This window comes from Daphnia pulex, chromosome 1 (genome assembly GCF_021134715.1).
Source record: "Daphnia pulex isolate KAP4 chromosome 1, ASM2113471v1".
Lineage (NCBI taxonomy): Eukaryota > Metazoa > Arthropoda > Branchiopoda > Diplostraca > Daphniidae > Daphnia > Daphnia pulex.
The window spans coordinates 5,471,643-5,495,607 of record NC_060017.1 but is presented as its reverse complement, the minus strand read 5'-3'; the positions used below and the strand labels follow the sequence as shown (position 1 = coordinate 5,495,607).

Genomic DNA, 23,965 nt, shown 5'->3' with positions numbered 1-23,965 from the left:
TATTGAAAGCGTCGTGGGACTATGATGCGCGCGCAGAGGCTTTTCCCCCCTTCCAACACGGCCCCTAGCCCCACGGCTCGTCGTCCCCGATTCCCTCCATCATCCATTTTTGGTTTTTCTTTCTCCGTGTGCTGCTTCCAGGAGTTACGTTGGCTTGGACTAACGTGAGCACGCGCGCCAAAGTCTCAGCTAAGTATTGATCGGATTGATGAGACTAGACGTTGCATATTCAAACGTCAAGTGATGACTATCTCATGCTCGGACCGGAATAGGATCTTGCTATTCGATTACGAGCAATTCAATCAGACCCGAAATTTACTTACTGAGAATTTTCTGAAAGGGCCTCCGGCCATGGAAGAAGCTACGCATATAGTTATGCAAGTGAATGTTGTGATGTTTTTCAATAATCAACTCTATTTATAAAGAGATTTATATAGTATACAGGTATCAGTGTAGTACGTAAAAATAGAGCACCGACGACGAGTCCATAAAAGTGCTAAAAGTCTGTAAAGAAAAATTGGCGATCGTTACATTTGATCCTACAGGAAGCAAACCGTTTTCAATATACCCGTGTTCTTATAAGCTACTATTTTTGTAGCGCGTTGCCCAGCGATATTTATTACGTGATATTGACGGGCCCTGAATGAGGATTTCTATTTCCTGTCGTTGGCAGAAGAGAACGTTATTAGCTCTCTTTGGTGTAGCTAAGCTGAGTGAACTAAAACTCGATCCCAGTCGAGTATAAAGTTGACTTTTAAAAGAAAAATCGTCACGTCGTTGCTGTGTGGTTCCTTCCGCCGCTTTTGCTTCATGGAGTTTTTAAAAAGAAACTACTTGAGAGAGATATATGCGGTGTAGGGCGAATGGACAAAGGGAAAGTTTCAAGTATTCTTGTACAACTTCATTAGAATCGGGAAATGTCAGTATAGCTTATGGGATTAAATATGCCAACTTGCTGAAATTTGTCGTCACTTTGGCTGGTAATTTTAACGTACTTAACAGTTTGCAAGATTATGTCACCCCCCAAAAAAGCAATTGCTGTGTGTGAGTAATATGCTGATAGAGCGATAGATACGAAAGTGAGGGCTAAAATTCAAAAGCCATTAGGATGCGGTGTGACGCAGAGTCAACATTTTCCTTTAAGATAAAGAAATGAGAATATTAGCGATATAAGTTTTTCTTTTTAGTGTCAATATTCTCATAGAACATGACTGTCTCAAATTTAGTTGGAATGCCGTGTCATGCAGGAAAAGATGAGAATGTTCATTGTACAAACACAATGGCCGTACTGAAATGAAATGCTCCCCTGTAGATTTACCGTCTCGGTTTAAATAGCCTGTGGCGAGTTTTGCGCGTGTATAGAATGGTGAGTTTGACTTGCAGACCGAATCAGAATCCCCAGTTACTCGTTTACTGAACCGTTGGTTGCCACGAAAGCCCCATCCAATAAAATCTAATTGGTTTCAAGGGCAGGAAGCAAAAGATGGTAGGAAAGAAAATGAAAAGGAAACAACCCTTTTTTTTTTTAAATTGAAAATTCAAACTTGATTGCTAGACCAAAGATGAAAGAGCAGGGGTATCTGGTATCTTCGACTCGTGAGGATAGGGTCCGGATTTCCGGATAAATTTTTTTCTGTTTCTCATCAAGACCATAAATTTTTTTTATTGTTCCTTAAAATATCTTTTTTTTATGACGAAAACTTCTTTTTACGTCACATATGGTTGCCTTCTGATTTCACAAAAGTTCAATCAGATTCATTCAAATCACGCTAGATGTCTTCAAAATCTGGCGCAATTCAATTTTACCAATCGTTATGGGATGTTTTACTTCTTTAACGTCCACCGTTTATTAACCATTGGAATAACTGAACTATGGCCTTATCTCCGCATATGATAAATAAGATAACCTTACCATGTTTGTCTCATTAAAAAAAAAGAAAAAAAATCCTTATCAGATTGTCAGAGGAAGTTCTGTTGCCACCTGGTGGCCGTAGTCTGAAACTGCCAGGGGTGGGGATTGAACACTCATCGCTCTAGACGCTGCCGGTGTTTCGAATTAAGCTAATTTCGTTTACAATTTCTGTGTCTAATCACAATAAGGATTAAATCAGAGAAATAGTGTTAAAGGTTTTAAACAATAATTGTGTGAAATGACCGGAAGATTACCGGCTTGTGTGATTGACATCGGAACAGGGTAAGGATATGCTTTGGTCTGGTCTGTCTGACAGACTGCAATCTCATCTCAGTGTGCCTATTCTGGAAAGGTTGTTAACACTTCTAATAAATTTTTGTTTTTTTTTAGTTATTCCAAGCTTGGTTATGCTGGCAATAAAGAGCCTCAATACATTATACCTTCAGCCATTGCCATTAAAGAAACAGCAAAGGTTGGTGACCAAGCTTCGAGAAGGTTAGGAAAGGGAATCGAAGATCTTGACTTCTTTATTGGTGACGAAGCCCTCGAAGCAGGAAATGGGGGATATTCAGTCAAAGTATGACTTTTTTTCATTCATAACTTAAATTATCTTATTTTTAAGTAAGTTTTAATGCAAATGACAGTTTGTTTACATGATTGGTAACAAACACCTTACTTATGAGATTTGTCAATTCAGCTATTTTTCAAGTGGAAATAGTTATTATTGAAAACAGATCATTCATTTTGGTTTAATTACCATTGCAGTATCCTGTACGTCATGGGATTGTTGAAGATTGGGACCTTATGGAGCGGTTCTTAGAACAGAGCATATTCAAATATCTGCGAGCAGAACCAGAAGACCACCATTTCTTGCTAACAGAACCCCCTTTAAACACCCCGGAAAACAGGGAGTACACAGCAGAGATCATGTTTGAATCTTTCAACGTTCCCGGTCTGTACATAGCTGTTCAAGCAGTCCTTGCTCTGGCTGCCTCTTGGACCTCAAGGCAGTTGGGTGAAAGAACCTTGACTGGTATTGTGATTGATAGTGGTGATGGTGTTACCCATGTGATCCCAGTGGTAACTGATATTATTATAAATAATTTGCTTTTCATTTGGGCGCTTTCTAATTGTTGTCTTGATTTTTGTAGGCTGAAGGATATGTTATTGGAAGTTGCATAAAGCACATCCCAATTGCAGGTCGCAACATAACCTATTTCATTCAATCCCTTCTCCGTGAAAGAGAAATTGGCATTCCACCTGAGCAATCGCTCGAGACAGCCAAGGCTGTTAAAGAGCGCTACTGTTACATTTGTCCTGATATTGCAAAAGAATTTGCCAAGTACGATGCTGAGCCCAATAAATGGATGCAGAAATTCGAAGGCCTCAATTCCATCACCAAGCAGCCGTTTGGCGTTGATGTTGGCTATGAGCGTTTCTTAGGACCCGAGATTTTCTTTCACCCAGAGGTAGATTTTATTCATTTTCGTCTGCATTTTGCATTGGCTATTGTAGACCGAATCATGTTTTCATTCATTTTGATATTGCAGTTTGCCAACCCCGATTTCACGACCCCTATATCAGAAGTTGTTGACACAGTCATTCAAAACTGCCCTATTGATGTGAGGAGGCCATTGTACAAGAACATCGTATTGTCGGGTGGATCGACCATGTTTAAGGATTTTGGTCGGCGGTTGCAACGAGATATCAAGCGTGTTAGCGACGCTCGGCTCAAAATCAGTGAACAGCTGAGTGGAGGCAAACTGACGGTGAGTTTCCACTTGTATTTAAGAGTTGTGGTCGAATGGGTTGGCTGAACGGGATACGCGACGGTTCCCACATCCAGGAACTGGCGTAATAGTTGTAATTGAATATTTTTGTTCTTGGTTTACAGCCGAAACCTATTGACGTTCAAGTGGTATCGCACCACATGCAACGCTATGCGGTATGGTTCGGTGGAAGTCTACTTGCTTCAACGGTATGTGATAGCGATAAATTACGTAAGAAAGGAAATTAACTGACTTATCTTTTTTTTTTTTTTTTTGGCTTTCTCTCCCCGGTTTGCAGCCTGAATTTTATCAAGTGTGTCACACTAAAGCTGCGTATGAGGAGTACGGGCCGAGCATTTGTAGGCACAATCCAGTGTTTGGTACTATGACATAATTACCTGTAGAACAAAAACAAAAATCAAGGTACAGCGCGCAAAAAGGAAGCGCCATAAGGCATCGATCAGATCGAGGTTTCCTCTGTAATAATTCAACAATGTGTAAGGAGGGCCGTATCAAATGTAATTATCATTTTCACAGAGAGGAAAGTGAACAAGTTCTTTTCCGTTTATTTTTCTCCGTTTATCCTTCCTCATTTGACCCTCAATTTTTTTTTCCTACTAGCATTTGTTTTTGAATCCAGTCCGCTGTTTTTCCTGACACCATGCCTACCCCGTTTCCTCCCTCTCCCAAGTTGACTTGTCTCCCCCCCCCCCCTTTTACTCGAGAGAAATGATGGTGCTTGTTTGTTTTCCTCTTCCTTCTGGTCTTACTTTTCCTTTTTTTTTTTCCTTTTTCTACATACTTTCCAATTTTAAGTTCATGGGTGATTTAGGGTGAGCAACTTGAGTTGATTGGTAGAACCGGATTTGTTCAAGTGCCTGTTGTTTGTTGGCTTTTCTACCATTTTCCGTCTCTACTAAAAAAGAAAAGAAAGATGTTTTTCTTTCTTTGCGCCGTCGTGGTGTCTATTTGCCGAAATAATCAACTGGGTTCATTATCATCCTTAATTTTATTAAGTGATTCAGCATATACCGAATAATTGGATGACAGTCATTCCTTGTCTATTTGTCGTCGAGGCCAAGTGTGTGGTTGGGTGGAAGCGTTCGCTGTTGCAAATGAAGAAATCAATTCGATGCAAATGCAATCAAGTCGTTGAGAGCTAAATAGTAGTCTTCAATAGCCCCTTAAAGGTGATATTGGGGCGTAATGCAAAGTAACCTGTCCGATATGAATGACCCTAACGTATTTGATGTTCATACACGAAACCCTGCTATCCCTGATCACTCTATAACCACTTAATAACACACTACAGTCGTTATTTGTTGCATCAAAGACGCAATCAAACAGCTTTCCGTTCGCTCATCCGCAATCAGTCCGCCGTTCACCACCCCTTTTCTTCCAGTTCTATCGCTCCCTCCCCCTCTCTCATTATTTGAAATTGTTACATGAAGAAGAAAAAAAAAATTGAATTCTTGTCACTGGCATGTCATGGATTTAGATAATACATTACCCGAATACATTCTGTTTGGCTATATGTATATATATTTCGGTTGCGTGAATGTCTCTATAGACCACATATCGATGCACACATACTTCCTCCGCCATTATTATGTAAAAATCTTTTTTTAGTTTTATCGAGAAACGAAAATGTTGAGCATCGCGTGTGAGTCGTTGGGATTTGACGTCATAGAAGCTCGGCAGCTTTGTATGCTGATGGCATTGATTGCCGAAGGTGGTTTTTCTACACATGTGAAATTGTCTTTCGTGGAATGTTTTGGCTAAAGGGACGAGTTTTTCGACGGTTGGAATTCCAAACCAGATGACGTGATACCAGATCGTTATCTTTCCCTTTTCCCCCCTTATACTGCCTCCTCCAAAGGACAATTTGTTATTCGAAAAATACCAAATAACTGCCGAATGCCGATCCATTGCTGGTGTTAAGCAGTTTTGCATTCATAATGAGCTCGGAAAAGAAACGTTTCTTTTTTTTTTTTTTAAATCGAATGAGAGAATAATAAACTGTCGATTTCCTGTTTTTCCTGTTTAGTTGATAGGGAGACCGGCAGTCATTATACTGTACCGGGCAGGATTTCCGATGAAAACAAACTTTTTTTTTAAAACATTTATTTTTACCTACTATGCTGGAATGGAAACTTCCTCCCACGAATGTGTTTCTTTTCCCCTTTTGCCGAACCTTCCGATCCGTGATCTCATCCTGCGCTGGCTGCTGGCGACTAGAATTTCATCCACCCACAACAAACAAACATTGAGAAAGAGCGAGGCATATGCGCTAGAGGTTTTCTGTATATACTTTCCTTCTCGGTTACGTGTTTTAATTAACCATTTAAGGTATTTGCATTTCCCGGGGACGTTATAAACTGTTGGCGGGGGTTCAATGATGCAAAGGTTCAATGGATGGGGAAATTGACGCATGAATCACCCCTTATTTGCATGTCTACTGCGCTGTCGTCATTGTGCGGGGGAAATCACAACTGAATAATAAATAATCTGAAAATTGGAAAACACTTTGGAAACATGATTATTGGCCATTTTCATCCACCGCAAATAAATAAAAGAATACTTTTTCTTCTTCTATTTGAAATTTGACGAGTGTGTGCGTCTGTAATGTGTAAACCTGGTTATAAAAAGAAGAGAGAGAGAGAGGAAAAAAGTTAACAAGCCAGCGCTGTTGGATATTATAGGCGGCGCATTTCAAATTTTCAATGCGTCTAAGCACACAGCCACTTTGGTTCCCCTATAAATCCTCCTTACCACTTGAGAGTTTTTCTTTCTCTTTTTTTGTTAACGTCCTTCTGTATAAATATTGATGTCGGTATATACAGTCGATGAACATATAAAATGTGTATAAAGTCTAAGGATATAAGACTGTAAAGATCTGTGCGAACGCCTAGTATGTGTCCTTATGCATGGTGAGAACTTTTAGCTCGAGGTCTCAGTCTCGACGGCAATATTCCAGCAGAGTTCTCACAGCGATCGATTATCACGGAACACTTGGCTGCTTATAAGCACAGCAGACAGAGGGAAAGGAAACTCTCGAGTAAACCTCGTTTTATTTCTGTTTTTATTTCTATTTTTTCAGGGCCTTTTTCCCTTTTTATTTATTTATTTTGTTTTATTTAAAATTTTTTGTTTCACTCCCGTTTCGTCCGGCGCTGTAAAATAATAAAGAATCAATAAGACATTACTCCTAATTTATATATCCTTTTGGGGGTTGGTGTGTGTATTTTCTTATATGTGGAAGACGAAACGGCCAACACATTTTTTTTTTAAACTTTCGGGACTTAACTGTATAAATATAAACACGTCCGAGCCGATAAGGCAAACACAAGTCGCATTCCAAAGGCTCTTTTTTCCTGTTGGCAGTCGGCATTATCACATTAGGAGCTTATAATAAGCTGCTAGGCCGAAAAACAAATTTTCTTTTCCAAAATGGGATGATGGGGGCGAGCAACAGTGCGGTGGCTATTGACGAGTGAAATGGGGCGATGAGTTCATTCATTCTTTCTTTTTTCTCTTAGACTCACTTTGGCACGCTCGACTGATGATGACATCGATGACACACTGCGAATTTATCGATCGCTAGATGACTCCACTATCGTTCTATCCCGAAATCTGGCCCAGGCTTTCTTATTATGATGATCATTTCCTATCGCTCCGGTGCAGCAGTACCTAACAAAAGTTGCGTTTCCGAGAGTCCTGTTTCAAAAAAGAATTCACAGACATTATTTTGTTTTTTCTTTCGGGATTTTTAGTTCACGGTATAGAGACGATTTTGCTTCTCCATCCGAAAAGGAACAAACATTTCGTTGGTTTAAATGTTTGCATTCTTCGCTAGCATGCTCAGATTCGGCCGGTTCTATTCCGTTCGTTTGGAAATGGAATTCGAAATGGCCCGTAGTAGTAGTAGACGAAAGAAAAAAGACACAAAACCCAACAACACACGACGTAGAAAATGTTTCCACTTGGAAAAAGAAAGAAGAGAAACGAAGGGTGAATGGAAAGAAGAGACGAATACCGGATAAAAACATAGGAAAATACAAAAAAAAAAAACCTTTCCCTTCCGAAACGAGAGAGAGAAATATATCCCCGCGCGGTGGATGACCCAGTAGTGGTGGCGCCACCAACCAGAGTATACTCGAGTCAGCGCCATTTTCAGACTAGCGGCCAAACGTGCATTCGTTCTCAAATTCTCTCCCTCGGCTCCCCCCAGAAACAATTTTTCAGTTCGGCGCGAACGTCAGTCGCGAGTGGATGTACTAACCAACCAGCCGGTGGATATATCGAAACTTTTTGAAAAAATAGAAAAAGAAAAGCCTTTTGTTACTCTCTCAACTTACCTACACCACGGTGTGTGTGTGTGTGTATACACACTCGAGAGAAACGTGTGTGTGTGCGTGTGTGAGTGTTGAGACAACGACCGAGTTTGTTTATTCGTCAAAGAGTAAAAAAAAGAAAAATTCCGTGCTGGGTCTGAAAAACGTTTCGACAGTCTTAGAAATATATATATATATTTAGGAGAGAGAAAAAAAGAAGTTTTGTTTTTGTGTGTGTGTGTGTATACCTTTATTAGTGAGTCGCCATCTTGAAGAATTCCTGTTCTTTTCCCGCCACATTCTTATCCGAACGGTGTAGACAGTGACGGTTGGGTGAGAGGTGCTGCGGGCAACAGTTTGAAACAACAAAGCGAAATCAAAAGAAAAGAAGAACTTGGCCATTCTTCTGTGCGTCGTCTGCTTTTAGATCGTTCGACAAAGTCATTGAACGAAAAGGAAAGTAGGCAGTGTGTGTGTGTTGTGCTGTGTGTGTGTGTGTGCAAAAAAGTAAAAGGAGAATCCAATAAAAAATATAAGTTGTTTACGTGAGAGAGCGGAACATGCGCGCAACGTGATTCCGGTCGATGATGTCATCGCTGGCATGATTCACTCGTCTCTTGCAAGCTGTTTCTTTTTATCCCAACACTCGAGCGTCACGCTGCTTTTGAAATTGTGAAAGAAATTCATCATCGTTCTCTCTCTCGGTGTGTCTGTGTGTGTGTGTGAAACAAACAAATATTTAACCCGACATTTAGACCCACAAGTTCTTCAAAATGGATATCTTACCGAGTGGAAACATTTTTCGGGAGTTGCAAGTCGTCCACGATACTGGATACCTTTCGGCACAGACGTCACTCGAAGATCACTGGGAACAGGTGAATTACCTTTTTCTTTTCTTTTTCGTATCTTCTGTGTCAAATTTTGTTGATGGGATTTATTTGGGTTGGTTGTGTTGGGTTGTGTGTGTGACCCGCCATGAATTACAACTCCCTCATTACAACGGGAGTGTTGGTCGTGTGGACCTTCTCACGCTTCACGTGGGGGCGCCCTATTGTGTCTGTTGTTGTGGGGTGGAGTTAAAATAAAATTCCGATTTTGTTTTTATACGTCGGAGGGAAATTCAATTTGAAAGAATATTTTTTTGATGGCGGGAAGGAAATGGAGGAAACCGCGGAATTAGTTCTCATGTACTCCGACCAAAAGTAACAAAAACAAAAATGGGGGAAGAATATCGATCGTCAGTTGATAATTGTCTTATCATTCCGCCATATCCGATACGCTCGATGGGATTTCTCAATTCTTTTGAGATAGATTAAGGGCAATTTCTTCACCGGAAAAGATTGCAGAGGGCATTCTTGGTATATACGTATATAATTCTATGACATTCCAGAAAACAGGTTCGGGTTGATAATTTAAAAAGTAAAATGAAAAGGCAACCAGAAGGACGTACTACACGATTGAAATCAATGTGTGGGTCTCTGTCTGTGTTTTTTGCCACCCAGACAGCTGCGTGCGATTCGAAAAGGCGAATAACAAGTGTTGACGTGATTTTCTTATATATTTTCCCAAGCTAAGCTATCGGAAATCGACAAATCCTTTTCCAGTCTAAGCCGGTTCCGACGTTGCATTCTTTATTAGGTGGGGTCGGCGTTCGACGTAACAAACAAACGGCTTTACAATTCACGCACCAAACGGAAGCCATTAAAAACTCGGCAACATGTAACGAGCTTAAGGTGGAATCAGACGGTTACGATCAAACATTTAAGAAAGAAAAAAACAAGGCCAAAATGGAAGGTTTTCTCCCGCCAGTTTCTCTCTTTTTTCTTCCCTTCTGTCTACTTGAATGGTTCGAAGATAACGAATCATTCTCAACTGGTTAGTCAACTTTGGTTGACACGCCATCAAAATGGCCGTCTGTCGGAGAACGTACACGTACGTAGGTGTGTAGAGGAACGCATCCAGCGGAAGACGGGGTAGGGTCAACGGGAATGGGGTCACTGTCTCACGAATGTTGGCGTGTACACACATGAATGTCTGACTGTAGCTTTAGCCGCCATGTCTGCCATGACAGATCCGGCCAACTTTTTATTTCTCTTAGCTCTTTTGCTAGTGTGGTGTGGTTTCTTTTTTCTTTTTGCACGTACACACACAACAACAGAGTCGGGAACATTCCCAAGTGATGGCTGTGTGCGTGGAAAGGCAACCGAAATGTCTGGAATCTTCACCTTGGAAAGAAATGACCGAAAAAGACAGGTGTGCAGCAAAACTTCACAGTGGGCCAACTCACGTGTAGCAGAATAACCGACTGACCGCTCGCATCAGCGACTTCTTTTTTCCCCAACCGCAAGAGAACCGAAAAAAAAAAAAATGCGCCCAAGTCTTTTTTTTTTCACCTTTTCAAAAACAACAAAATTATTTGGAAAAATAATAGTTGGAGAAGAAGAAAAAAAAATTCTGCGGTCAGGTGTATATATTCATATCAGAATGTGACGCTACATTGGAGTGGGGAGGAAAAGTGTTTTTTTTTTCTTTTCTTTATTTATTTTCAAACAAAAACATCACCCCCCTCTCACGGTTGGACAGACAGGTAGTTGTAGTAATACGTATACGCACAATTCCAAGTTTTACAATCCCTCATTCTGTGTGTGGCGGGGGGTTTACTATTTTTGAACAAAACATTTTTCTTTTTCCCCCCCCCCCCCCCAAATGGATGGGAAATCTTGCCGAGGAGACGAGAGTCACGCGTTTGGGTAGGGGCCTAGTTTTACAATGAAGAGTGCGGAAACGATCCTCTTCTAACTAGACAATTGAATTGTTGTTGTTGTTGTTGCTATTTCCTGAAGGTTCCCTCATCATACCCTTAATCTCCCGACAACCGGTTTATACTGGTTTTACAGATGGCGCTCTAGTCGGATTCTTTTTTTTCACCTGAGACCCTGCGGCGATGAATCTCGTTTCCCCTACACCTTACAACGCTCGTGTGTGTAAAATTTCCAAGGGGAAAAAAATAAAGAAAATGTTGAAGCCGCAGGGAATGAGATAAAAAAAAACCTAAAAGTTAAACCTGGAATGTTTTTCTTTCATAGGTAAAAAGGAGAAAAAGATTGTGGGAGGTAGGTGGGAGCGCCACGGGTGGTGCTATGAGATAAGAGCCTTATAGTAGTGTGCCCACCTTTCCTTTGAGAGAAACCCCCCCTGAAAAAATGGGTTTGGGCCTCCTCCACCCTTCTTCTTGACTGTTGTGTGTGCCAGGGACAGCAGGTTTCTTCTTTTTACTTTTTTCCTCATCAAAAAACCGACTGGAGAGGTATAAAGAAGAAGAGGATCGTCATTAGCACTCGAGACGGGCCAATCGATTAGCCAGAATGGATGTGTTTTTGAAAAGTGTAATTTAGATTTATTTAAATGATTTAGAGAGAATTAATTTCTTGGCAGATTTCCCGAAATTCCGGTTTGGGAATTTTGTTGGAAAGGAAAGACGAAACCCAAAAAAGAAAAAAAGGAAAATTTTTCCAACAAATGTGCAATTGGAGATGGTTGAAAGAGTTTCGAATGTTGCCCTTCAATGGCGTTTAATGAATTTCTTTCGTGAGTTCTCGCAACCTAAAAAACACATTCCCCTCTCTCTCTCTCAACGAGTCAATTTTTTTGGTGTTTGGCCAACCTCCTCCTGCCCATTAGGACCAATGTCAACTCCCGACAAGCTGCTAACGAGCTCGTCCCGAAGCCCGTTCCTCTTTAATCTTTTGTCGGGATCCAATCAAAAACCGCAAATTCGTGATTTGCTGCTCTTTTCTTTTTTTTTTTAAATACCTTTTTTTATTTATTTATTTTACAGTATTTTCTTTTTCTTTTGTGCTGTTATTATTATATATCAACGTGGTGGACGTGATTTTCTTTTGTTGTTATAGTTCTGGTTTTTCGACCCTCCAAGTTCCGTAGTTGTCCCGCTGGGTTGGTACCGGTCCGTTACTTTCATTAGTGTATATGTGTAGTGTATATATACACATACCGGCTATTTAATGTCCCGTAGCGGGACACGAACAACTAAAAAAATGAAACAATTCAAATCAGAAAAACTAAAATAAAATAACATTGATACCAGCTGGCGATCCTGATAGGCTCCAAATAGTCACCGAGGATTTTGGGTGAATAAAAACGGCCGAGCGTAACCAACTGGCCGTGTGTGTGTGTGTGTGTGTGTGTCTAGACTCTTCATATACAGCTCGACAGACTTCCGGTCCGCCTGCCGCATTTCCCGTCTGTTATTCTTCTTCGTTCTCGCAACATTGATTCTTTTCCATCTCTCTTGTAGTATTATTCTCTCCCTGCTTGGTCGTGTGTGTTGTTCTCCTAACCGAATCTCTTGCTTTCGACTCTGTGCAAAGATTTTTCACGCTCATTCGATTAAAAGATGATGACGTCACGGCTGATGTCAGAGCTTATTGCATTTTCTTTTCTTCTTTTTTAAATTTCTTTTTGGATATTATTGGGCGGATTAAGTTATTATTCCCAAAGAAGGGTGACGCCCTTTTGGGGTTAGGTCGAGGGTGCGGTCATAGTTCACGTGTACAGCAATAAAAAAAAAATATTAATAAATTAATATTTGCCGGCTGGATATAAATGACAACCTGTCTCCTTTGTGTGTGTGCGTGAAAATAAAAAAGAGAGAAATGCACAAGAGCTCTTTTGAATGTTTGATTGGCAGTGTATTGTGCATTAAAGCCCGGATTAGAAACGGGCCCGGCCCGCTAGCTCTCTCGCGCTCTCTTAAGAGATTGAATAACATCGAGTCGGATCGATGTGCACAGGGCGGAGGGTTATATAGCGAAAGGAGTGGTAAGGGGGGGGTTGCGTGCGCAAAGATCAATACTACTAAAAGCCCGGAAGGGGAAAGAGGAAGAGGGAAAAAATAAAAATAAAGTTTTGACGGGGGGAAAAAAAAAGGAAAAACTTTTTCGACTAGTATAACTGTGCACTGCATGTATGGTCCTAGTAGAGTACGTATGACGTTAATGCTCAGTGCAGGAAGGGGAAGAGCGGATTGATTGAATCAGTACGGTGCTGCCCGTCTCTCCCTCAAGTTTTGAGACTATTTACAAGATTACCAAGTAGTTGTACTATAACTAAACTCAAAGGTAAAAGCCTCCATGTTAATCATTTGGTGCACAGCTCCCTGTGTCTACTGGGCCCTTAATGAAGCGTGTCGTCCTGGAAAGAGTCGACAGTGGACGCTTATCAAGTGGTCAAAAATCCCAATATTGATTCATGCGGTCCGGATCGGCTTCCGCCTTGGTGTGTTTCGTTCTACTCGCGTGATTGGAGCGGAATTATTCCCCCCTCCACCTTTCACGAAGGGCTGGAGTGAGTGAAGGGATGCCCGGTTAATGCTCTCCACACCCAATTGTTGGTGAGTGCCGTTGGGCGCCGATGGCCAAGTGGCGACCGGCCATCGATCGATTGGCAGTCACATCCGGTGTCGTATATATAGATTCCGTTTGAAAGGGGAGAGATTTGATTTGATTTTTTCGTTCCTTTTTTTGAAATGGGAAAAAAAAGGAGGGAAATGCTGATTTTCTTTTTCTTTTCTTTTTTCGTTTGACTGCAGACGTGCTACGAGATGGAACGGTATTTGAAAGATGAGCCGCAACAGCAGCAGCCGTCATCTTCGCCGCTTTGCTCCTCGTCAGCAGCGGCGGCCCTACGCCGGGCCGAATCTTTTGACATGTTGTCGTCTTCCATCCAACCGGCCAGCTATTTGGCTCCTGACTCGGTCAACTCACCCATGTGGCCCTGGTCTTTCAAACAGGAGCCAGTCGATCCCGACACGGATCCCGATGACGGATGCCAACTCCTACGAGCTCACAAGCACCACCACCAAATCGCCCTTCGGTATGGATTCCATTTCTTTTCTTTATTTCTTTTTTGGGGGATCTGGAGTCTATTATAAATGTGAGATGGAGCGGATGGATGGCTCATCATTCGATCCGTTGGATTGTGTGTGACATTTGAATATTCAATTTTTATTTCTTATTCCCTTCGGCAGGTTGGGACTCAAATTGCGGGCGGGCGAAACGTACGCCGACGAGTCGACGGAAGCGGATGAGAGCGATCGCGAGCTGGAAGAAGAAGAGGAGGAAGAAGAAGAAGAAGAAGAAATGGAGAGGAAAGGCGGAAGAGCGCTGGATGCGGTGAGTTTGAGTTCGGCCAGTTCGCGATCCAGTCGCGGCTCGTGGGACAGTCTGGGCGACCTGGACCCGACGCTGCGGATCCATCCGTACAGCAGCAGTTGCAGCAGTTCGCACACTAGTTCCAACAACAACAGTCACCACCACCACCGCCCCAACCACCGAGGACCTGTCAGAATCTATCACCATCACCACAAGACGCCACGAGGAGGAGGTCAACTTCTCACCCCGCCTTCCAGTCCTGAATCCATCCGCGCCTCAATGGTCTCGGCACTCAAGTCGGCGACAGCGGCCAACCGCAACGCCAATGGCAAAGTCTCGGTCAACAACAACGTCACTGCTGCCAACAACGTCGCTGACAACGTCGCCGCCGCCGCCGAACTCAGCGGTACGCAGACGAGCCGGAACGCAGCGGCGGCGGCTGTCAGAACGTTGACGGCCCTGGGCCTGACTCCCGCCACCTCACGGGGCGGAGTCGCCGAGCGTCGCCGCATCCACAAGTGCCAATTTCCCGGATGCAAGAAGGTCTACACCAAGAGCTCTCATCTCAAGGCTCACCAGAGGACCCACACAGGTATTTAATCCATCAACAACAACAACAACAACATACAAGTCGGGCCGGAGGTGATTGACGTGTCACACACAACACGTTTCGAGTCTTTCCTTCTTTGTTGTTGGTCGACTTGAGAGACCCCAACAAACATCAAACAGTCGGCACATCTTATTGATCTGTTTGCTGACAGTCACCGAGAGATTGTCGGGTGTCAGTTCCGGCTGGTAAAGGAGGAGGAGGAGGATCAACTTCTTTTTCTTTCTGCTCTGCTCTCAGTCTGGTTGCAGTTACGATGCGCTCTATCGATCCGGCGGAATGTTTTCGCGTGCGCAGGAAACCTCTGTCTCTCAGGAGGAGTAGGAGAACTTAGAAGGAAAGGGATGGGAGGGTTAGAAGGAAGAAAAAATAACCGGGTCCATCCATCCATCCACCATCCAGCCGGTGTGGGGCTGTTGGGAGAGTTTGAGGGCTGTGTTGTTGTTGACTGACTTTGCAAGTCCGTGACAGGAGACACGTGCTGTTGCACGCGTCAATGAACGGTCCCCCCCCCCTTCTCATCCCTTTTGTTCCATCGTATGGATATGCTCACAGAAAAAAAAAGGAGATGGCCGTGTATTACTCCGCAGGGCTAGAAAGAGGGGGGAAGGTTTGTGTTGTCAAGATTGTGTACGCCATGTGTGCCCACGTGTCCGCGTTTCTTTTTCTTATTTGATTTTGATGTGGCGAAAGAGGCCACCACCAAAAGTGCGTACACGTCGTCCTATACATTTGTAGAAAGAAACAAAAAAGTACAACAGCCGGAAGGGACCACCCCCCTCAAGTTTCTTTTGCTTCCCCTCTCCGGAAGCTTTAGTCGATCAAAAACAGGGTAGGGAAAAAGAGTAGGTTAGGTTAGGTTAGGTATAGGCGCTGGATGAAAACGAAACATCTTGAAGAGTAGCGAGAGAGTCGGGTGGTACACACACGCAACTTGATTTATAAATACCATTCCGCCCATGGCAAAGCCTCCTCCTCTTCCATCTGGTAGGGAGGAGGAGGTTTTTTTTGTTTTATTTTTCCGCAACTATTTTTAGTCTAGTCGATGTCTGGTCCACTGGTTTACACACCCGCAGTACGTACTATATAGTATAGGCTATCGAAATAGCCTCACACGGTACAGACCTTGAAGTGAGGTAATAGCGAGAGTGTGCCGAATAGCACAGCATCCGTTTTTTGTTTCGCTCCTTCCATCACCGGCAATTTATTTGGCACGACCTGGGTGTCTGAAAAAGAGAAAAGAAAAATAACATGATGACACGACGTGTAGTCTCTCGAACAAAAGAAGTTGGAGATCAATAACGCCGGAGCGACTCTCGCTAAAAAGAATAAAAGAGAGAACGTTCCACATCGTTAAACTTGATCGTGATGCCATTTTTCTAGCTGAGAGGAAGTCGGAATTGACTTGGAAATTTGGCTGAGGACAAAAAAAAAACAACAAATCATTTTTTTTTTCTTTTGTTTATTTTGGAATGAATTCTAATGGAAATAAAGATTTATTTGGAATGGAAATGTCGATCAGTTGTAATCCAATAGGAAAAAAAAAAAGGATCGATGCCGAGTCGCTAGCTCCCCTCCTTGCAGTCGGTAACTCGATCTTTCCATCTCACTCAACTTGCTACTCTCTCTAGACTGCGCACTTAACAGTTTTACGAACCGACCGGGGCGAGTTTGAACCCTCCCCTTCTCTGTCTTGTATGAAGCCGGCCATCATTTGAAACCCGTTTTATATTCCCCCCCCCCTCTCTTCTTTTGCAATGATATAAATGGGAAATGGATTCCGTCGTGATCAATGAATAAAAAATGGGACCCTGCGACAACGACAAATGATCCCCCCCCCCCATTCAAAATGTAGCATACAACCCAGACTAGGCTTCATATATAAAAGAATTTTTTCGTACAGAGTGGTTTTATTTTAAAACAAAAATAGGAAAAGGACATCTGTCCTCCCTGAACGTTTTGTGCGTTCCAATTCGTGACAGAGCCGATAATAGATGATGCGATCTTAATACATTTTACGACCATATACAACAACTACTACAAGGTTTTTCCTTCTTCTTCTTCTGTTATAAGGGGGTCTTGGTCTGGGCTTTGGCGGAATTGGATGAGACTTTTGGTGGTCTTAATGCTCTCCGTGTTATTGACAAGCACGTGACTAGAATGACTCACTCCCTTTCTCCCCACCCAGACTGTCTGGCTTTTTTTTTTCTTTTTTATTCGTTGCGCAATAGACGTGTGTGTATGATTTTTAATTGCTGCTAGCGGGGCGAGGAAAGCTTTCAGATTATAACTCGTAGGCAACACAAGTATACACTGGGGAGGATAAATGACATTCATGGACATTTCTTTCTTCCACTGCACAAACGCCATTGTTATACACTGTATACATGTACGCCGGAGCGTCCAGTATTATTTATTTATACCGCCCTTCCTGGATGTCGTTTCGAATTGTTCTCCCCGCGAAAAAAAAGAAAAGAGACAAACAGAGGAGATGTGTTTTATCACATGAGTCGGCCATTTCCGTTTTGGGTAGAAAAAATACAAAAACCCCGTAAAAGAAAATAGAATAAAAACACATCTTGATAAAAGATAATCGGCTGGAAGTTGAAGTCGTTTGACTCCTCTTTGGTTAAAGAAAGGGGAAAAAAAAGTTAGTACCGCCATTAGTAGCCGGGCCATTAAGTTACTTACTTACAACTATATAACAATACAACCCTCCTCATTTTACCTCAAACAATAATAAAAAGAAACTTTCAAAAGTTGTCCTTTTTTTTTTCTTTTTATTATTTTTTAAAAGAAAAAAAGGGAACTTTAGTGCGCCATCATCAAGTCTTTAACGAAGACTCAAGAAAATAAGACGAAGAGAGAATCAACCCTTTTTTCTTCATTAGCTTAAGAGTTGTCGGTCCGTCCCCCTTTTTGAATAATGTTGGCTCGAAAATCCCGAAAATGCCGCGTGTAATTTGAGTGTTGGGTGGCGGTGGTGGTGGTGTATGGATGGAGGGTTAAAGGGTCGTCGTCTAGTCTCCCAAAAACGTATAGAGCGCGTGCGAGATGCTTCAGCCGGGGAGATTGCCGTCATTATTTATAGACTGCAATATACAGAGAAGAGGGGGGGGGAGCCCAGCTCTACTACACCGAAAAAGTTTCTCTTTTGATATTGTAACGAACAAACCCCCCCTCCATCGCATCATAAAAGTCTTGAACGAAGAGAGGGGGGTGTCGATTTATCAAACACCCCCCACCACCCAGCTCTTTTCATTTCCCGATTTTTCTCCCTTTTTTGCACGCACCGAAATTCTTCATCTTTTTTTTTATGAGTTGGGTGTGGACATTTTTTTAGAGAGGGGTGGCCATGTCATTGGCGATGTGTGAGGTGACGGGAGTGAATCAATACGTACTCAGACAGTCCAAACAGTCGTCGGGTTCAATTTTGTTAAACCTCCCTGGACCCGGTCGACGTAAGTTTTGTATTTCACAGGGACTACTACTCACCCTAACTGGGCACGACATACTTCCACCCTCCTCAGTAACAGACGTGTGCGTATGGTGAAGCTATCGATTTCGTGTCCTCGTACATATAGTATATACCTTGAAGGGCGTATGACATTTTCTGTTGTATTTGTGGGTCCTTCTTTGTCTATTTAATGCCCAGATAAGATCGCACATCTATTCTTGCCTTCGATTTTTTTATTTTCGTCCGTCTTTTTGTTTTTCCTTCTTCTTGGTACCCTGACGGGGGTACGAGCAGCCGGGCAGCGTCACCTCCCGTGAAATGAAATATCGAACAAGGGATCAGAAAGTACGACCGTGGGGGGGTTCGGTTTGGATTACATCGGAAGAAAAACACATGGCTCTACACACACACATGTAGCTAGAAAAAGTTGTTCTTTATATAATATAATAAAAAAGAGTCCGGCCACTGGGTTCTTCTCTCCCCAATTTTTGTGATTCATGAATTTCCCGAGTTGTTTTGGGTGGAAGAGGGGGGAAGGAATGAGGCTCGTGCCCTTCGGCCAGATCCATTTTCCACATATTTCGTCATCTTATCACATGTGGTCGATCTATTGGCGGCCGAGAGAGAGAACCACGACGCACCAGCTGGAAATTCTTGTTGCATTTGTCATGGCTCGTTTTGCTTTTTTCCCTTTTTTTGATTGGCCGTCGGCGATCGATATGGTCCGTCTCCCCCCCATTTTATCAGCGCAGTCGGTTGGTTGGTTGGTGGGGGGGAATAGCTCGGCATGTCGGGACTAATAGCCCGGCTGATTAGTTCTTCTCTTGTTAACATTTGTAGCTCTCTCTCCTCTTCTTCTCGAAGTAATAAAATGTCCGTTCTGTCGCCGCTCTATCGCCGCCGTCGTTTGCTCTTTTCCGTCCTTCATTCTTTTATTATTTTCCCTATCGATTGGCCCGCGTTTGAAAAGGCGACGAAACAATCGACGACTGTACCCTATACCGAGGACCAGGAGAAAAGAAGAAGAAGAGAGTGGAACGCGCTATAACGTAACCCATAACGACTGTGCGAATTAGCCGGCGTCCGGGACTCCACAAAAAGAAAGAAAAAGTCTAAAAAGAGGAAAAAAGAGTTGCCAGCGTCGACGAAAGTGGAGACGAAGGACGAAACGGGGGAGCCGAGTGGCACAGCACACACACAGTAGCTGGTAGTCTGATAGTAGGCACTTGGCAAAGATCAAAGTGGAAGTAGATTGCCCGTATCCCGAATGAAAAGAAAAAACAGAGAGAAAAAGAAAGAAGAAAAATACACCAGCAGCTCAGTTATAGACGTCGTCTGTGCGGTGGGTCCGGTCCCTTTTTTTCCCTTCTTCCCCCCGCCATCCGAGCGACCCAGACGGATCGATTCCCCCCACCCTCTCTCTGCGCCAGAGTCGACGCGCCGCTTGATGATAGACCCCGGGATTCATTCGCCAGAGAGAGAAACTGACTCACCCATTCCTGACTCTATATCGTTGCGTGGGGCTGGTGGAGAGTACCTCAGACTTCTTGGCTCTCTTGACGTTATGATCCGATTTCGGGAGAGTTGCTTCACATCCAAACAAAAGGAGGGGGATAACAAAAAAAACGAAAAACAACGAGATTTTCTTTTTGATAAATAAAATAAGAGCCCCTGCAAGGGATAACAGACGTGAAGAATGAAACCAACTTTGCTATATAGATCAGCAGTGGCAAGAAGAGCATCCAGGGGAGATAGTCTCTATAGTAATCGATATATACTCACCGGCCGGTATATAACTTACTAAACTTTTCCAAAGTCCTACTATTTGGCCTCGCTCAATTTCGATGTTTCGGCAATACCCTGCACGTTGCGGACGGACGAGAATCGATGAGGGTGAGACATGTCCTCTCATCCGCCCGTCAGTCCCTTCTTCTTCTTTTTCCCCCCGACAATGAACTGCTAAAAGGAATGCACGGTTTTGGCAAGATGCCGCATCACGTACCACGTATAGTGTAATAATCAGTCGGCGGGTGTTTCTTTCGTCTTTTTTCCAACACCTTTCACGCCGGGCCAGGGCGCCCCGGTTCACTTCAATTTTTCTCCTTTCAAAAAGAAAACCTTGCGCTTCTTCTTTTTCTTTTCAAATCTTCTTAAGAGAACATATTTCGGTGTGTTGGGGGAAAAATATATAAGAATGGAAATGCTGCGCCGGTTAGTACGTGCATAAAAAGAGCCCCGGAGAATCGAAAAGAGAAAGAGAGAAGAAGTGTTCAACGTGTGTGCGGTATAGACGTAGAGAAGAAAAACTCATTCCACACACATCACGCTTAGTTATTTATAGCCGTGGCGTCGCCTCCTCTCTCTCTCTCAGCTGCTCTTTTTTTGGGTGAGTTTCCCCCATTTTCCAGCTGAAAATGCCGTAAAAATAAGAATGGAAGAGAGCGACAGAAAAACGGAGAAGAAGAAAAAGTGCACGATTTCATATTCATCACGGTAGCTCGAAAAAATTTGAAGAATAAGAATAGTATACATACATCTGGCGTGCTCCTTTTTTCTTTATTATTTTGACTGGTTTTTTCTTTCTTCCTGGCTAGACACGAGAAATCCATCGGATTGGTCGAGAATTAAAAAATCATTTTTCTTGTTTAGAATGGAGCTGGAAAATAAAATAAAAATAAGAAACAAAAAACCTGTTTTGGAATTAAAAAGAAAATTCCTAGTGTTTTGTGTAGCTCGCCGTCTTGTTTCGTTCAGGACTCGGTCGTGGCGCGCGTTCTATAAATAATTCAAAAAAACATTGAATTTCATTTCCGGTGGGTTTTACCAGAGGTCGGATATACGATTTTCTTCCCCCCCCCCCCTTGACAACCGAATGCGTCGTCACGTTACAAGCTCGGCAACGATTTTTTTTGTTTTTTGTTTTACCCTAAGGTGTCGCTCACGATGACGAACGAACATGATGGAACAACATTTGAATTCTAAATATTTATCCATTTTTTTGTTTCATTTTTTCCCAAACAGGAGAAAAGCCGTACCAGTGCTCATGGGAGGGATGTCAGTGGCGATTCGCCCGCTCAGACGAGCTGACCCGCCATTACCGCAAACACACGGGCGCCAAACCGTTCAAGTGCGTTCATTGCGAACGCAGTTTCTCCCGCTCCGACCACTTGGCCCTCCACCTCAAACGTCACCAATAAGAAATCGACAACAACAAAATGGATGCATGAAGTTGGTATATAAAACACGCGTGTCGTTTCTCTCGTTTTGTTAGCCATTTTTATTTGGGAATTATTATTTCTATTAGAATTATCCCCGCGAACCTTTTTTTTTTTAAATTCTGAAATTGTAATTTTCATTCACGCGTCTGCGGTCGCCGCACATCGAACAAAAAGTATAAATTAACAACCAAAATTGGGCAAAACGGAGCAATTTTTTCTGTGTGGCAATTGATTTGTTATTTTTTAAAAACACAAAAAAAAAAAAAAATCAATAATAAATAATAATGATAATAATTATGTTTTCTCGTCTTCCCCCCCTCCACACACACAATGTTTGAAATGAGCTTGTATTTGCTGAATCCCTTTTTTTTCACCCCATCTCCCCAATGTTGGAGCTTTGACGTTGTTGCGCAATGACGACATTTGTTATCAAAAGGTTCGTCAAATTCGTCGTTGTATCCCCCCCAAGCTTTGACTGTTGGTTTTTTTTTTCTCTCTCTCCTCCACACACACAAAAATCCAACCCAAATTTTTTTCTGGTTTGACACAAGTTCAATCTCTTCTAGTTATTCATCTTTTTTGAAAGAATCCTTCATGGCCGAGAGTGTGAAGATGTCGAACGAAAAAGCAATTTTTTGATTGACGAACGACCATGCCAACAAAAGAACTGGGCCGACTTCTGAAAATCTATTGAATTCCAGTTTCTTCTTCTTCTCCCCATTCACTACTTCCTTCCTTTCAATTTCTCTCTTCTTACTACAGGATAACAACCAGAAAGTAAAATAAAATAAAAATAAAATAAAAAATACAAAAATATTCAGCTTTATTGAAAATCCGGTTTAGGGCGAAAGAAAAAAAAGCTTGTAAACCTTCTTTATTTAAAAAGAAAAAATCCGTTTGTATTCAAATTTTGTTTAGTATTTTTTGGCGACGCCATTCTTCTTTTGCTCTTGTGGATTGTGACAATTTTTATACGAAAAAAAAAGAAATTAAATACAAAGTAAAAAAAAAAATGGGGAGAAGAGATTAAAAAAAAGTAAAAAGAAACAAAAGTAAATATATATTATATATATAAAATTTTTGTGGTGGACCGCGCGATATGATATATGTTATGTACACACACACATTTTTGAGCTGATGCTTTTTCTGCTGGCTGATGAGAGAAAAATATTTGTTTCCTCCTTTGATCCCCTCCCACGTTAACTTGCATTTTCTTCCACCCCCCACTTTTTTATTTTTCCTTCAGATCCAACACCCCCGAAAAACACAAATTGACTTCCAGCACAAAATAATAATAATTAAAAAAAAAAACAACAGCTCCCTCCTCCCCACTAATAAAGTTAGTAGTAATATACCACCTTCTGAATTCTGTTCATTAATGAAATCATGGGGGAAGAAAATATTTGCGAGCGACGATTGTGTTCACTTTCGTTTGATTTCGAGTTTGTTTTCTTTGATTTTTCGTCTTGTGTCGATCCTTGTTGTTTTTGTTTCGCCCGCCTTTAATTTGATCAAATGAAATATTTCGTGGCTTCATTTGTTTCTATTTTATAAAACCCCTTTTTTCCTTTTCGTTTTATTTTTCGTATACCGTTGACCATATTCTTATCCTCTCTCTCTCTCTCTGTGTTGCAAAGTCGTGATCCTCTCGATCTTCACACCAAGAAATATGTGCATGCAATTAATTTCCTCCTCCGAACAAAATCAATTAAAAATAAAATCCCCTCCAAAAAATAAAAAAAATAAATAAAACAGACGAGAGAGAAACGAATCAGCAAAAAGAAAACGCGACAAAAATGCTATTAAATGAAAAATGTTCCAAATGAAGACAACAACAAAAAAATAAGATGATACAAAAAATATATCTTACAAAAATTCGAAATTTCGTTCATCACTTTATTTAATATTTCTTTTTACAAAAAGTTTCTTTTATTTTATTTTAAAAATTTTTAAAGACGGATGGACCGTGATGGCATTTCCAAAGTGGCTGAAACGTTCATTTGGTATTCACGCCGAGCACTAGACGAGAAGAAAAGGGGCGACAGAAGGAGCGAACGCAACGCGGAATGAGTTGAAACGTTGTTTGCCGAAACCACCCGGAGTTCGTTCGTTCGTTCGTTCTTTTTTGTTTCTTCTTGGTAAAAAAAAAAAAAACTCCTGCGCCGTAAATGGGCGGACGCTGGAATGGATGTTGTCTCGTTTCGTCCTTCACCTCGTCCCGTCGTGATGTCGTAAAAAGAAAATTTTTTCCCCAGTCGAGTGCGCATTTCTTCTTCTCGCGTCTCTGTTGATGATGTCAACATCTCTCAAGTGATGACGCGCGTGTGTGCGAGAGCCGATTGGAATCCAAGGCCCTCGTCGTTTCACGCCAATGAATGGCCCGCGTTTTGTTTTCCCGTTTATGATGAACTGCGGATGTTTGACCCCCTTGGCTCATACCAAAATAATAATAATAAAAAAAAGGGGGGAATGTGCTCTTCTCGGTACCTCATTCCCGT

At 42.1% G+C, this 23,965-nt stretch overlaps 2 protein-coding genes across 2 annotated transcripts; both read left to right on the top strand.

The window, feature by feature from the left end:
• Positions 1-1,987: 1,987 nt before the first annotated feature.
• Positions 1,988-5,200, top strand: LOC124189899 (actin-related protein 3). Its single transcript, XM_046582407.1, has 7 exons — positions 1,988-2,194; positions 2,303-2,489; positions 2,678-2,992; positions 3,064-3,381; positions 3,463-3,681; positions 3,807-3,890; positions 3,980-5,200. The coding sequence occupies exons 1-7, from the start codon at positions 2,151-2,153 to the stop codon at positions 4,073-4,075; spliced, it is 1,263 nt and encodes a 420-aa protein (XP_046438363.1). The 5' UTR covers positions 1,988-2,150; the 3' UTR covers positions 4,076-5,200.
• A 2,715-nt stretch (positions 5,201-7,915) lies between these two features.
• Positions 7,916-23,194, top strand: LOC124189889 (Krueppel-like factor luna). Its single transcript, XM_046582396.1, has 4 exons — positions 7,916-8,890; positions 13,624-13,907; positions 14,062-14,777; positions 21,271-23,194. Exons 1-4 carry the CDS (start codon positions 8,789-8,791, stop codon positions 21,444-21,446), a joined length of 1,278 nt encoding a protein of 425 aa, XP_046438352.1. The 5' UTR covers positions 7,916-8,788; the 3' UTR covers positions 21,447-23,194.
• The last annotated feature ends 771 nt before the right edge of the window (positions 23,195-23,965 follow it).

Excerpts from the sequence above, each read along its gene's own strand:
- LOC124189899 (XM_046582407.1), top strand. The coding sequence starts at position 2,151 with ATGACCGGAAGATTACCGGCTTGTGTGATTGACATCGGAACAGG. Across the intron at positions 3,682-3,806 it reads TGAGTGGAGGCAAACTGACG|CCGAAACCTATTGACGTTCA; the intron begins GTGAGTTTCCAC and ends CTTGGTTTACAG. Across the intron at positions 3,891-3,979 it reads GAAGTCTACTTGCTTCAACG|CCTGAATTTTATCAAGTGTG; the intron begins GTATGTGATAGC and ends CCCGGTTTGCAG.
- LOC124189889 (XM_046582396.1), top strand. The coding sequence starts at position 8,789 with ATGGATATCTTACCGAGTGGAAACATTTTTCGGGAGTTGCAAGTCGTC. Across the intron at positions 8,891-13,623 it reads TCGAAGATCACTGGGAACAG|ACGTGCTACGAGATGGAACG; the intron begins GTGAATTACCTT and ends GTTTGACTGCAG. Across the intron at positions 14,778-21,270 it reads TCACCAGAGGACCCACACAG|GAGAAAAGCCGTACCAGTGC; the intron begins GTATTTAATCCA and ends TTTCCCAAACAG.